The sequence below is a fragment of the Panthera leo genome, chromosome D3 (genome assembly GCF_018350215.1).
Source record: "Panthera leo isolate Ple1 chromosome D3, P.leo_Ple1_pat1.1, whole genome shotgun sequence".
NCBI classification, from domain to species: domain Eukaryota; kingdom Metazoa; phylum Chordata; class Mammalia; order Carnivora; family Felidae; genus Panthera; species Panthera leo.
Window position 1 is genome coordinate 24,006,267 of NC_056690.1, and position 14,479 is coordinate 24,020,745.

At 44.8% G+C, this 14,479-nt stretch overlaps 1 protein-coding gene across 6 annotated transcripts in view; it reads left to right on the forward strand.

Annotated features, from left to right (window-relative positions):
* CHEK2 (checkpoint kinase 2) overlaps window positions 1-13,265 on the forward strand; it is a 46,580-nt gene extending 33,315 nt beyond the window's left edge. For all 6 annotated transcript variants that reach the window (XM_042910657.1, XM_042910658.1, XM_042910660.1 and 3 more), the window contains 8 exons: window positions 1,654-1,715; window positions 3,958-4,057; window positions 5,370-5,456; window positions 5,946-6,109; window positions 6,310-6,425; window positions 7,437-7,522; window positions 12,000-12,080; window positions 12,906-13,265. In XM_042910657.1, the coding sequence (XP_042766591.1) occupies window positions 1,654-1,715; window positions 3,958-4,057; window positions 5,370-5,456; window positions 5,946-6,109; window positions 6,310-6,425; window positions 7,437-7,522; window positions 12,000-12,080; window positions 12,906-12,995 (786 nt within the window). In that variant the 3' untranslated portion in view covers window positions 12,996-13,265. The remainder of the gene's footprint in view (window positions 1-1,653; window positions 1,716-3,957; window positions 4,058-5,369; window positions 5,457-5,945; window positions 6,110-6,309; window positions 6,426-7,436; window positions 7,523-11,999; window positions 12,081-12,905) is intronic.
* Window positions 13,266-14,479: the final 1,214 nt, after the last annotated feature.

Genomic DNA, 14,479 nt, shown 5'->3' on the forward strand with positions numbered 1-14,479 from the left:
ACATGTAAAACAATAAATTATGAAGCAAAGCAATGAAATGAACACCTAAGAACTAACCAACTTAAGAATGAAAACTTGAGGGGGTGCCTGGGTGGCTCAGTTGGTTAAGTGTCCAACTGTTCATTTTGGCTCAGGTCATGATCTCATTGTCATGGCTTCGAGCCCCACACTGGGCTCTTAGCTGGCAGTGCAGAGCCTGCTTGGGATTCTCTCCCTCTCTTTCTGCCCCCCCCCCCCCCGCCCCGCTTGCACTTCCTCTCTCTTTCAAAAATAATAATAATAATAAAAAAGGAATGAAAACCTGACCATGCAATTGAAGCTACTCCATACACTCTGAAGTCTTTTGTGACTTGCCTCTTCCACTCGGCATTATGTTTCCAGGATCCATTGTGCTGGGGAAGCAGTGGGGCATCCCTTCACTGCTGTTCAACAGTTCATTATGGGAAGCTACGACTTGAAGGATTTTAAAGTTTATTTATTTATTTTAAGAGAGAGTGAGCAAGCAGGGGAGGGGCAGAGAGAGAGGGAGAGAGAGAGAATCTTAAGCAGACTGCACACTGTCAGCACAGAGCCAGATGCAGGGCTCAATCTCGTGAACCATGAGCCGAAATCAACAGTTGGATGCTTAATAGACTTAGCCACTCAGGTGCCCTGTACCACTAGGAGGACTTTAATCAGAGCATTGGGTGTGATGAAATTTGCTTTGTAGGACAGTCACTCTGGTGAGTTTTGCTACTCTTCTTACTCTAAAATCTAAAAATGTAACTCTCTTCCCTTTAATTTATTTTTTATTTTTATTTTTATTTTTTTTTAAATTTTTTTTTTCAACGTTTTTTATTTAGTTTTGGGACAGAGAGAGACAGAGCATGAACGGGGGAGGGGCAGAGAGAGAGGGAGACACAGAATCAGAAACAGGCTCCAGGCTCCGAGCCATCAGCCCAGAGCCTGACGCGGGGCTCGAACTCACGGACCGCGAGATCGTGACCTGGCTGAAGTCGGACGCTCAACCGACTGCGCCACCCAGGCGCCCCAATTTATTTTTTATTTTTTTTTAACGTTTGTTCATTTTTGATAGAACGTGAGCAGGGGAGGGGCGGAGAGAGGGGGAGACACAGAATCCAAAGCAGGCTCCAGGCTCTGAGCTGTGAGCACAGAGCCTGACGCAGGGCTCGAACTCACAAGCCTCGAGATCATGACCTGAGCTGAAGTCGGACCCTTAACCCACTGAGCCACTCAGGCGTCCCTTCCCTTTAATTTTGATAATAACTACAAGCCTCCTCTCTGCTTGGGGTGGGGTATGTCCCTGAGAGATACTTACCACATCTTTTACTTACCCAGACCACTCAACTCTACTGTCTATCTTCACATTGTAAAAACAATAGGTGTGCTTTCTAAGTATAAAATCATAATATTAGGGGTGCCTTGGTGGCTCATTTGATTAAGCGTCTGACTCTTGATTTCGGCTCAGGTCATAATCTCATGGATTTGTGAGTTTGAACCCTGCATCTGGCTCTGTGCTGACAGGCTGTTTTGCCTTTTCTGCTATATGAACTTTAGAGTGCCTTGAGGTAGGGGGGCAAATGCCTCCATTCTGCTTCTGTGGTTTTCCTCTTGGGAGTTTCTCACTACATTTCCTCTTTTTTCCCCTCTTAGCCTTGTATCATCAAGATTAAAGACTTTTTTGAGGCTGAAGATTATTATATTGTTTTGGAATTGTAAGTAATAAAGTTTTCTATTTGTTTCCATTCAAGTGCTTATAAACCACCAAAAAATCCAATGCTGGCTTGCATTTCTCATCCTGGGGACTCTCATCATATGTATGTGGTGGTGGGGCCCACAAAGTGTGCATGTGGGGTTAGTACTAAACCTAAAGTCCTCCCAATGTTTCCAAAGGCATGTGGCTTAGAGGTTCCAGGCCCTGGGTCTGAGGTCTGGGTTTGAATCCCGCTGTGCAGGTGACTGCTTGTGAGTTAGTTTACTTCATGTCCTTGACTCTTACTTATTTTCCTAGTGTTGGTGGGGGTGGGGTGCTAATAGTGATACTCCCCATATGTAGAGTCATAAGGATCAGATACTATGAAGGATGGAAAGTGCCCAGCAGAGTACCTGGCACACACAGTTGTTCAACCACAGGTGGATATTACTACTCTGAAATATCTGCCTGGGTGGATGTTTCTGCTTGGGATCACAGTGCTTAGGGGCATGGTGATACCTCGTTATCTTTTCAGTACTGGTTTACTTGCTGGGTTATTTCAGTAACCACAAAGTCCTGTCTTCTGTGGTGTGACCAGAATAATTCCCTGGCTCATTCATGGAAGGGGCCTGTCTTGATGTTCATTTCTATGTAAATATGTAGTGTTTCTGGGAGTGGCTGTTGGAGCAGACAGGCAAGGCTTTGCTCCTGAGTGGTATCCAGTGGCTAAGGAGGTTGGTTAGTAAAAGATTTTATAGTAAACATGGGAATGCAAGCTGGTGCAGCCCCTCTGGAAAACAGTATGGAGGCTCCTCAAAAAACTAAAAACAGAACTACCCTACGACCCAGCAGTTGCACTACTAGGCATTTATCCAAGGGATACAGGGGTGCTGTTTCGAAGGGACACATGCACCCCCATGTTTATAGCAGGACTATCAACAATAGCCAAAGTATGGAAAGAGCCCATATGTCCCTCGATGGATGAACGGATAAAGAAGATGTGGTATATATATACAATGGAGTATTACTTGGAATCAAAAAGAATGAAATCTTGCCATTTGCAACTACGTGGATGGAAACTGGAGGTATTATGCTAAGTGAAATTAGTCAGAGAAAGACAAAAATCATGACTTCACTCATATGAGGACTTTAAGAGACAAAAACAGAGGAACATAAGAGAAGGGAAACAAAAATAATATAAAAACAGGGAGGGGGACAAAACAGAAGAGACTCATCGATATGGAGAACAAACTGAGGGTTATGGGAGGGGTTGTGGGGAAGGTGAATGGGCTAAATGGGTAAGGGGCACTAAGGAATCTACTCCTGAAATCATTGTTGCACTATATGCTAACTAATTTGGATGAAAATTAAAAAAAAAAAAAAAGCATTCAGGGAAGGAGAAACCATAAACTTAAAAAAAAAAAAAGAAAAGATTTTATAGTAAACAGCCTCAATCATAGCACTGGGAGAGACTGGATGGCCCCTGTGGTGCTTGAAGGAATATCTGTTGCTGTCTGACTGGACCTAGTTAAAACAGAAGTAATACAGTAACAGTCACTGATGCTAATTACTTATTATGAGCCAATTACTGCTCCAAGCACTTTACATGGATTGACTCATGTACCCTTCATTAACAGTCATCCATGTTACTTACAGGTTACTGATGGGTTACGATCTTTAGTCCCACTTTACAGAAAAGGAAACTGAAGCTCAGAGGAATTGAATAACCCTGCCAAACAGCCACTTGTGCCAGGCGCCTTACCTCCATGAATTATCTCTTAATTTTTACCACAGCCATCAAGGTAGGGGGAGGATTGTCCCTATTTTTTTAAGAGGCAGAAACAAGCTCAGAGAGGGTGTGTAACTTGTCCAAAGCTCCAGAGCTAGGAATGGTGGGGCTAGGGTTCAGACACCCGTCTGATTGTGGGCTCCAGTTTGCCGCTCTGGCTCAGTCTCTGAATCAGCTGGGGTGCATGATGAAAACGCGGACTCTTGGGCTCCGCCTCCCGTCTGCTGAGTCAGATTCTTAAAAGCTCCTGAGTGTCTAGTGCCCACTGCCCACCCCTTCCATCTTTCCCCATTCCTTAGTTTCCAACAAGGACATCTTCATTGTGGAGAGGAGACTTCCTACCTCACTGTTTGTACACACGGGAGTCCTCGTGAGAATAAAAAGGGCAGCTCTTTGCCTGTCTGCATGAGTTTGTTTTGTTTGTGTTATTATCTTCCGCCCAAGAACCACCCCCTGCTTTGCCTGTTTGTTTCAGGATGGAAGGAGGAGAGCTGTTTGACAGGGTGGTGGGGAATAAACGCCTGAAAGAAGCTACGTGCAAGCTCTATTTTTACCAGATGCTCCTGGCTGTACAGGTAAGAGAAGCCCTCAGTTCTTGTTTTTTTTTTTTTTTTTTTTAAGTTTATTTATTTATTTTGAGAGAGAGAGGGAGCGTGAGCCAGCATACATGTGGGGGAGGGGCAGAGAGAGAGAGAAGGAGAGAGAATCCCAAGCAGGCCCCACTCTGTCAGCACAGAGCCTGACACAGGGCTGGCTGTCTCACAAAACGTGAGATCTGGGCACCTCCGTGGCTCAGTCAGTTGAGCTTTTTCCACTTCCGCTCAGGTCATGATTTCACAGCTCATGAGTTCAAGCCCCCCGTTTTGGGCTCTGTGCTGACAGCTCAGAACCTGGAGCCTGCTTTGGATTCTGGGTCTCCCTCTTTCTCTGCCCCTCCTGCACTCATGCTCTGTCTCTCTCCCTCTCTTAGAAATAAATTAGCATTAAAAATATTTTTAAAAAAATTCTCAGGAAGTGAATGACCAAGTACATAATTTTGGTGGAATTTTTATGCTTTAATAAATTCTCAAAATACTTTAATCACTCATTTACATTTTTATAAATGAAATTGACACCTTAGATTTCTGCCTATATGAAGGGATATTTACTATTTTGAAGAGTGAAATGAACGGTCTATTGTCATAAGTTGCATTTTTCATCTTTCCTACTTTTTAAATCTTTTTAAATTTACATCCAAATTAGCATATAGTGCAACAATGATTTCAGGAGTAGATTCCTTAGTGCCCCTTACCCATTTAACCCATCCCCCCCTCCCATACTCCCTCCTGTAACCCTCTGTTCTCCATATTTATGAGTCTCTTACGTTTTGGCCCTCTCCCTGTTTTTATATTATTTTTGTTTCCCTTTCCTTATGTTCATCTGTTTTGTCCCTTAAAGTCCTCATATGAGTGAAGTCATATGATATTTGTCTTTCTCTAATTTCGCTTAGCATAATACCCTCTGGTTCCATCCACATAGTTGCAAATATCATTTTTCCTACGTTTTAAAGATTTTCTTTCTTTTCTTTTTCTTTTTTTAAGATTTTCTTTTTAAGTAATCTCCACCCCTAATGTGGGGCTCAAACTGACAACCCTGAGATCAAGAGTTGCAAGATCTACTGCCTGAGCCAGCCAGGTGCCCCTAAAGATTTTCTTGAAAACAAATTTATAAACACTAAGCCCTTTACCCAGTAGTTTTCTATGATTTGGGGTAATGTGGTTGTGAGTAACCTGGCTTATGGTTTCATCCCAGCTGTAAGGGGGGGGTGTGTGTGTGTGTCTTGTCTGTCTGTCTTTACTCACATACCTACTCCATAAACCTGAGGGTCATGCCTCCTTTTCTGTGTAGTACCTTCATGAAAACGGCATTATACATCGGGACTTAAAGCCAGAGAATGTTTTACTCTCATCCCAAAAAGAGGACTGTCTTATAAAGGTAAGAAAACTCTTTCTGTGGCCACCCCAAATTTCTATTCGTAAACTTTAAAGATTCATCAAGTAAAAAGTGGGAGCATAAAAAGGTAGAGAACTTGACCCTTCCACTATTAGCAATTATTTAAAAAAATTTTTTTTTTAACGTTTTATTTATTTTTGAGACAGAGAGAGACAGAGCATGAACGGGGGAGGGGCAGAGAGAGAGGGAGACACAGAATCGGAAACAGGCTCCAGGCTCCGAGCCATCAGCCCAGAGCCTGACGCGGGGCTCGAACTCACGGACCGCGAGATCGTGACCTGGCTGAAGTCGGCCGCTTAACCGACTGCGCCACCCAGGCGCCCCAACAAAATTCCAGATTTTAACAGCAGGCATGGACTGTATAGGATAGGAACTGATCTAGCCTGCATAGCTTTTGGGACTGGCAGACTATGCTGATCGTTTAATTTTATTTTGCCATTAAAAATGATTCCCTTTTGTCCTTAATTTTAGATTACTGATTTTGGGCAGTCTAAGATTTTGGGGGAGACCTCTCTCATGAGAACCTTATGTGGTACCCCTACCTACCTGGCTCCTGAGGTTCTTAATTCCTTTGGGACTGCTGGATATAACCGAGCTGTGGATTGCTGGAGTTTAGGAGTTATTCTTTTTATTTGGTAAGAAAAGTTTTATTGCTTCAGAGTCTGGTTGGAAGTAGTTAGGTGAAAACAGAAACGTGCCCAGGTAGAGAGCTTGTGTTTAATTTGGGTGACTTATCTTGACCGTTGATTTAAAGAAAAATCTAATCTATAAATGTCCAAATGCCACTGAGAATGCTACTTGATTTCTTTTCCTTTCTTTCTCTACCGATGTTAAGCCTTAGTGGGTATCCACCTTTCTCTGAGCATAAGACTCAAGTGTCCTTGAAGGATCAGATCACCAGTGGAAAATTCAACTTCATTCCCGAAGTCTGGGCAGAGGTCTCAGAGAAGGGTATGGATATGAAAAGGTTAAGAATTTGTCGTTCGGTAAAATGTGTGTGCCGTGGTGGGAATTTCTTTTCAAGTTGTTATGTTTCTCCTGTTACTTCTTATTTTCTTTTGTTTGTTTTGCACCTTTTGAGGGGCAGAGCAAGTTATTAAGAACATGGGCTCCTCAACCAGGCTAAGTGAGACTCATGTTTTGGGTTGGCTACTTCCTAGCTATGTGACCTTAGGCAAGATACGTAACCTCTCTGAGTCACTCTTTCCTTTATATGTAAAGCAGGTACAATAAACTTTACCTTAAGGGGTTTTTGTGAGGCTAAGTGGAACAGAAGCATGTGCCCTGTACCTATTTAAGGGTACAAAATAATAAGTAACTTTTCAGTTACAAAGTCTCCTGTGAATGAGCATGTAAGAGCTAAAGTAATTACTTTGTGTTTTAGGATGTAAAAGTGTAACTTTGTAATTCTCAAAAGGGCAAGTAGAAAACTAAAACTAAATGTGAAGTAACATAGGTGATTCTGTTAAATCTTAGAATGTGAAAGGAATAATACTGTTGCAGTAGAAAGGCAGTCTCAGCATGGTGATTGCTGTTAAGCTTTGTTTCTGCCAAGCCTCCAGTTCCAGGGAGCCTGTTGCTGGCCGAGAAACTCTCTCTGTCATTCCATGGGTCTCGGGAGAGTTGGCCGAGCATCCTGAGCGTCTTAGAACGAGGCAGAAGTTCAGATTTAATTAGTTTGAAGTTGAATCCAGCAACGAGCGAGGGAACAGGGGGCGAAGAGGTTGTGATGTGCAAGCAGGGAGAGATGGGGGGCATCGAGGTCATTCCTGGTTTTCTCAGAGAGCTCTAAATACAAAGAGGAGGACAGGGGACCCTGTCCACCACACCTGTTGGCTGGCAATGACCTTAGCCCCCCTCTCTTTCTGGATGTTGGCCTGTGATTCTGGCATACTTTAATTTTGCGGATTTAATGTATCTACCATTTTTACTATGATGTGATAAATTATCCTATTGCTTTAGCTCTGGACCTTGTCAAGAAGTTGCTAATAGTGGATCCAAAGGTGCGTTTTACGACAGAGGAGGCTTTAAGACACCCATGGCTTCAGGTGGGTATGGGGCAGTGCTCGCTAGCATGAACTATATGGGCAGCCCTCAGCTGTGCCTGAGGGATGAGGAAGAAGTTGCAAACACGTTTGCTTTGTTGAGTCTGTTTAGTGCACTTGCTTGAGATTGAGCTTTAAGTGTGTCGGGTATGTTTATGTGTGTATATGGGTCGTGAGTATAAGTGTATCTTTGGGTATAACCGTCCCAACTTAACTTGTGGCTCCTGGGGTAGACAAGCTCACTTTATGGCCTGTCCTAGGCCCACTCGGGTTCCCTGAGTGTGCAGTTTGGCTGTGGTACTTTGAGAGGTTGTTCCAGCTGTAAACCTCCACCCCCAGCTGTGTCATCCTCTTTCCTCAAACCTCTCACCCTGAACAGGTGGGGTTGGCTGCATTCCAGCTGCCTTCAACCTTAAGTCACGGGAGGAGGAGGGCAGATTCTCTGGGGGAGAATCTGGCCATTTGTTTAAGCCTAAGTAATTGGGCATACAGGGTCTCGCTTCTTTTTTTTGGGGGGGGGGGGGGGGTGGAGGCCAGGACCAGAAGGAGCATCTTAAGCAGGCTCACGGGCACATGAGCCTGATGTGGGGCTCGATCTCATGACTGTGAGATCATGACCTGAGCTGAAATCAAGAGTCAGACGCTCAATAGACTGAGCCACCCAGGTGCCACTAAGGGTCCCACTTCTTATTCATGGCGAATAAACATGCCATTATTGCAAAGTTACCTGCACCTTTGAAGTCTGTATTACCTATGTGTCCCTCTAGGGGTTTGTGGCTGCTGTTAGATTATACCCTGACCTCATTCTAGCTGCCAGACTTGGAAGTCCTTTGTGGCTTTGCTGGACTAAACTTTGGTTTTAGAATTAGCTCCAGCATGGTTGGGCAGGTTTTCTGATGGATGTCAGACCTTCTGTTAAGTACGGTTCCATTCAAGCACAGACATACCCATTCTTGTTAACTTCTAGTTGGTCTGTTTCCTATGGGGATGGGGAACTTAACCAGCTAGCTTGAGCTAGAGGCTCAAGTACTGTGGGGATCACCTGGTCCAGGAACTCCTTGGGGCCATCCATTCTCAGAACTCTGCTTCTGGAACTCTGGGAAGACTGCCTCTATTCTTTTTCTGTTCCAGCCCTCCACACTTAACGTGTTGCTCCCGCTAGCTCAGGTGGAGAAAAACAAATCCTTAAAAGAAAAAAAAAAAAAAAAGTAGATACATTTGTTTGGGCTATTGCCCTGGAAACAGCAGTCTCCCTCCGCCCCCAAGAAATCTGTCAGATGATTTAGCACTTAATAGACCACACAGATTTGAAACAGCAGGACCCTAGAGAAAAGGAATTTGGAAACAAAGGGTGCCTTTGCATGTGGGGATTTAATTTTGGTGAAAAAGAAAAACATGCCTCTTGGCTCTTTTTATGTGCCCTAATAGGGAAACTCTTGGGGCCAGATGTGGAGGTGGAGGAGCTGTGTTAATCTTGAAAAAAACAGAGCTTGCCAGTTAGGTCAGGGAACAGGGTCTGTAGCTGCCTGAAATTTACGAAGGAGCATAGCCTGTTTTTCTTGTTATGTTTGTCTCCAAAGAAAACTGTTACTAACAACTGAGGAAAAGGTGAAGTTCAGCCCTGCCATGGGGGTCTCACCTGAATATTCTTTTGTCCGCATTGTGTTTTTGCCGCAGCATTGTGTTTTTGCTGCAAACGGTGGAACTGGACACAGAGTGAGGACCAGAGTGCAGACGCTGCCCACATAAATCATCTGCTAGTGATAGTTTAGGTTTTATTTTGGGAAAATCCAGTATTTTTGAAGAAGCCAAATGGTTTTGTGGGTCTGGCCCTGGATGGAGTGTTTGGAATGTGAGTTCCAGTCTCTCCTGTTATTAACAGTTCAGTTTGGGGAACATCCTTTATGTCGACTTTTTGGCCTCATATTTACCTCTTGAAATAGAGAATTCCTTCCTCCTTGTCTTTGAGGCATATTACAGTTTAATATTTTTTAATAGGTTGTAAAGCTCTGAAAGGAAGGCTATTTTCAGATACCCATTGCTACCTGCCGTATTTAATGAGCTCCTTTTCCATGTTATTGCTAACTGATGACTTGTTTAAACACAGGCCAAAATAGGCGTGTGGTCAGTTCTGTTTGGCTGTACTGAAGAGTTGCCATTTGGGGCATGGGGTGTGGTTTCATTTCCTCATGCATTCATTCTTTCAGAGGACAGTTAATGAGTTCATGTGTCAACACTTACTGGGGATACAGAGAAGAGTAAGTTAAGTCCTGGACTTGCGGGGCTGATGGTCTGGGTGGGGGCCAACCCCGACCACAGTCACAGGCCAGCAGTGGGATACACGTGGTAACAAGGGTAGGTGCAGAGTATGGGGGATGCTCAGAATGAGACAGGGGCTTCAGGTGCTCACGGGTTCACACAATATGAAGAGCATCTAAAGGTTCAGTGGCCTGGGGATGACATGCGTGTATCAGTTTGCTGAGGCTGCTATAACAAAATAGCACAGGCTGGGTGGCTTACATGGCAGGAATTCATATCCTCACCGTTCAAGGGGCTAGAAGTCCCAGTTTCAAGATGTTGGCAGATTCGGATTCGGTTTCTCCTGAAGCCTCTCTCCTTGCCGTGCAGATGGCTGTCTTCTCTCTGTCCTCACGTGGTCTTTTCTCTGTGCTCACATCCCTGGTGTCTCTTTCTCTTCTAATGAGGACATCCTTTGTATTGGATTGCGGCCCCACCCTAACAGCCTTATTTTAACTTAATTACCTCTTTAAAGGCCCTGTCTCGGGGCGCCTGGGTGGCTCAGTCGGTTAAGCATCCAACTTCGGCTCAGGTCATGATCTCGCGGTCTGTGAGTTCAAGCCCCACATCAGGCTCTGTGCTGACCATTCAGAGCCTGGAGCCTGTTTCAGATTCTGTGTCTCCCTCTCTTTCTGACCCTCCCCCGTTCATGCTCTCTCTCTGTATCAAAAATAAATAAACGTTAAAAAAAATTAAAAAAAAAAATAAATAAAGGCCCTGTCTCCAAATAGTCACTGGGGGGTTAGGGCTTTCACATATGAACTAAGGGGGTGGAGGTGGACATATCTTAGTCCATAACAATGGGGAGCAGCATTTTCAGTGTTGGTTTTGTCCCTCTGACATGGAGGCACCTGTGACTTTTATGGTACCTGGCTCCTAAGGTTGCTCACAAAGTATTTGTTCACTGAGTAAATGAGAAGGTGGTTGAGGTGGATGGGCAGGAAGGCAAGGAGGGCATTGCCGGTGGAGGCTGTGAGCAGGTATAGGAGGAAATAAGGGAAGGAATTTTGAGAGTGGCATTACATAGGAGGTGAGATTCTAAGGGAGATTGTAGAGCAGAATCCGGATGAACCTGGTGCTCTCAAAATGGGCAGTGGGCGCTACATGGAGTGATGCAGAAAACAGTGTGATCGAAGCGGGTGATCCAGCTCCTCGATACACAACAGGTGTCTTAATCCCCGAGCACTGCAGTTATATACACCTCGAACGGCTGAATGTTGAAGGCCTTCACCCCTATGTCCTCTGCTCCCCGCTACCTCCACCCTGTGTTGCTCTTGGCTCAGTGTGGGGAGTGGGAATCATGGGACTTCGGAATCAGGCAGCTGTGGGTCCATATTGTGTGCACACTCCTCGTTAGTGGCTGAGCCGGGCTTCTAGCTGGCCCCATCCTAGTCCTGGATGTTCACCTTTCTGAAGGTGGGGAGAGCTGTGCCTGGTTACCTTTCAGGGTTCCCAGATGCAAATCCTTGAGCCTTGTGGAAGTGAACATTCCTGGAGGTGGGAATTACCCTCACAGACATGTGGGCAGGATTTCTGTGTGTGCACATGCACCCCTCTCCCTGCTTCTCTGTCTAGCAGCACAAAACCCCTGTAATGCTATGTATGACCTGTTCATCTGTCTTCCTTTCTCATTAGCTCTGGGATATTGTGGGCTTGAAGTCCTTCTGGTGACTTGTGTAGCCCTTGCTGGGAGAATTTTTCTGGGGTGCTGTGTTGCTTGGTTAGGGTGGCCCTAGTAAATGATCTTATTGTTGGCACTGGGAGTGGGCACCTCCTGGAAAGATTTGGGGAGCTGCAGGGAGTCAGCCCTCAGGGAGCTGAGCTAGTCCCAGCCTCTGGCTTCTCGATTGCCATCTCTCAGGATCTGGGATGCTAGTCCTGAAAGTCTCTTGACTGCTAATGTCTGTGGTTGTCTCTGCACTCCTGACAGCTCTGAGGCCTGTGGGTTTGATTCAGCCAGTGTTGACTAAACATTGACTGCTGATTAGATTCCTCTGGGAAGGCAGAGGAGAGGAGCGCGTGGTCCTTTCCCTGCTGGAGCCTTAGCAAGAGCATGCCTTTTGGTGGACTGACTGGGTGTCCTTACCCACTTTCCTCTTTCCAGGGGCATCCTAGACCTGTCTTCCTAGGAACTTTCGTTCTTTCAGACACAGCCCACTTAGGTTTTTTCATTTCTTCACAGGATGAGGACATGAAGAGAAAATTTCAGAATTTGCTTTTTGAAGAAAATAAGTCGACGACTGTACCCCAAGTCCCAGCCCAGGTATTTCGGATGATGGTCATTAAATGTAGTAGCCTCAGTTTTAAAGAACTAACGAGCAAGGGTGAGGAGCTTGAAAGGTCTCCTTAGTAGCAATTGCTTAATATTTTTTGGAATAACGTCGTAGATATTTTGTTTCCACTTGATTGGCCCTAGCACCCTTAGAAGATTTAATAATGAAGAGTGTTTAACGCATTAAACAAGCACAGCTAGGGATTGTCATTCAAGAGGTCTCCTGCAAGGCAGAATTGGAAGACTCTAGTAGGAGTTCAAATTTAAACTTGTTGAAAATTTAAAATCTGGGTGAGTGGTTGATTATTTATTGGTTACAATTTTATTTCCCCCAAAGTTGTTAGTATACTTCAATATCTATTCATTACTATCCTGCCTTCTTTTGGTGAATAACATTCCCCTTCCTAATGTCCCCTGGGTATTTTATCAATGGGAAAATAAAGACACACACAAAAAAGATGGTCTTCCCAAAAAAGAGCAAGATTTGGGGCTCCCAGCAAGAGGTTTTGTAGTCCCTTTAAACTTCATAATTTAGGAGAAGATGACAGAGAGGAGGGAGGGCGGTTATGCTGCTTAATGTCAGTATTATATCAAGTGCTCACAAGCCACAAGGGAGAGAGAAATGTCCATTTGATAAGCATGTCTGAGTCCAGGGAGGCATGGTGGGGACTCAGGTGTCCAGGGGGACGACTCCTAATTCTTGGTACTAGAAGTTGCACATGAAATGCTCCAAACTTACCAGAAGCATGAGTGGGACACTTTGATAATCTTAAAGCCGACAGTTCTCTTTGAACATTCTTCCCTTTTTATTTCCAGCCTTCCACGAGTCGAAAGCGACTTCTTGAAGGGGAAGCAGAGGACGCTGACACCACAAAGCGTCTGGCTGTGTGTGCTGCTGTGTCATGAACACTGGCTGAATGAAAGCAACCTGCCTTCTTGGACCCTGCTGCCACTTTTTTTGAAGTCTGTGTTTTATAGTTTGTATCGTAATTATGGGGATGGTTCCTTTTCCACGATCATCAATACACAATTCTAAACCTAGCGGAACCTGGGCTTTGTGCTTCTGCTTGATGTTGAGCTCTTTACTTTCATTGCCTTTTTTGTGTATTTGAAGTTGCGTGCTTTTTTTCTGAAATGCTTATTTATTTTTGAGAGAGCATGAGCGAGTGCATGAGCGGGGGAGGGGCAGAGAGAGAGGAAAAGAGAGAATCCCAGGCAGGCTCCAGGCATGCTGTCAGCACAGAGCCTGACGCGGGGCCTGAACTCTCAAACCTGGGATTGTGAGCTGAGCTGAAATCAAGAGTTAGACGTTTACGGGGCGCCTGGGTAGCTCAGTCGGTTGAGCGTCTGACTTCGGCTCAGGTCATGATCTCACGGTCCGTGAGTTTGAGCCCCGCGTCGGGCTCTGTGCTGACAGCTCAGAGCCTGGAGCCTGCTTCAGATTCTGTGTCTCCCTCTCTCTCTGCCCCTCCCCTGCTCATGCTCTGTCTCTCTCTGTCTCAAAAATAAATGAAAACATTAAAAAAAAAAAATTAAAAAAAAAAAAAGAGTCAGACGTTTAACCGACTGAGCCACTCAGGCGCCCCTGAAATTGTGTGCTTTTTGTCTGGTGCTCTATGTTGGCTGGAACCTGTTGGGTTTCTCAGAACGTATCCCTGGTCTCAGCCTGGGTGAGCCGCATACAAATTTGAAAAGCCCCTCAGAAAGTTGCAGGGAAAGCGGCACAGCAAGGCTGGGGTAGAGTTAGTAGAGACTGGCTGGCTGCCAGAGTCCTCATAAGATGGGAGGAACCTTGATACCATATACCGCGGGCCAGTTTTAGATTCTCATCTTGACCTTCGTGAAGATACAGGTCCATGGTCCCTGAAACTGTAGGACCAGAAAAGTTGTAAAATTTGAAATTTTTCTCATTTTAGGAAGAATACACTGACCATTATGTGTAACACTCAGCAGAGTCCTGTAACCAAACATTTAAATATTTTGCAGTTGGGGCGCCTGGGTGGCTCAGTCGGTTAAGCGGCCGACTTCGGCTCAGGTCATGATCTCATGGTCTGTGAGTTCGAGCCCCGCGTCGGGCTCTGTGCTGACAGCTCAGAGCCTGGAGCCTGTTTCAGATTCTGTGTCTCCCTCTCTCTGACCCTCCCCCGTTCATGCTCTGTCTCTCTCTGTCTCAAAAATAAATAAACGTTAAAAAATAAATAAATAAATAAATACATATTTTGCAGCAAATATGCAAAATAAAAGGGTTAGAGAAGACTTAAGTAGCTTCATGTCAGTTCAGGTCAGTTTTTCCAGTGAAATGAGTTACGGATAACTCTCAGGTTTTAGAGCTGTTTGGGTTTTTTTGTTTTTGTTTTTTGTTTTTAAGTTTATTTTGAAAGAGAGCTTGT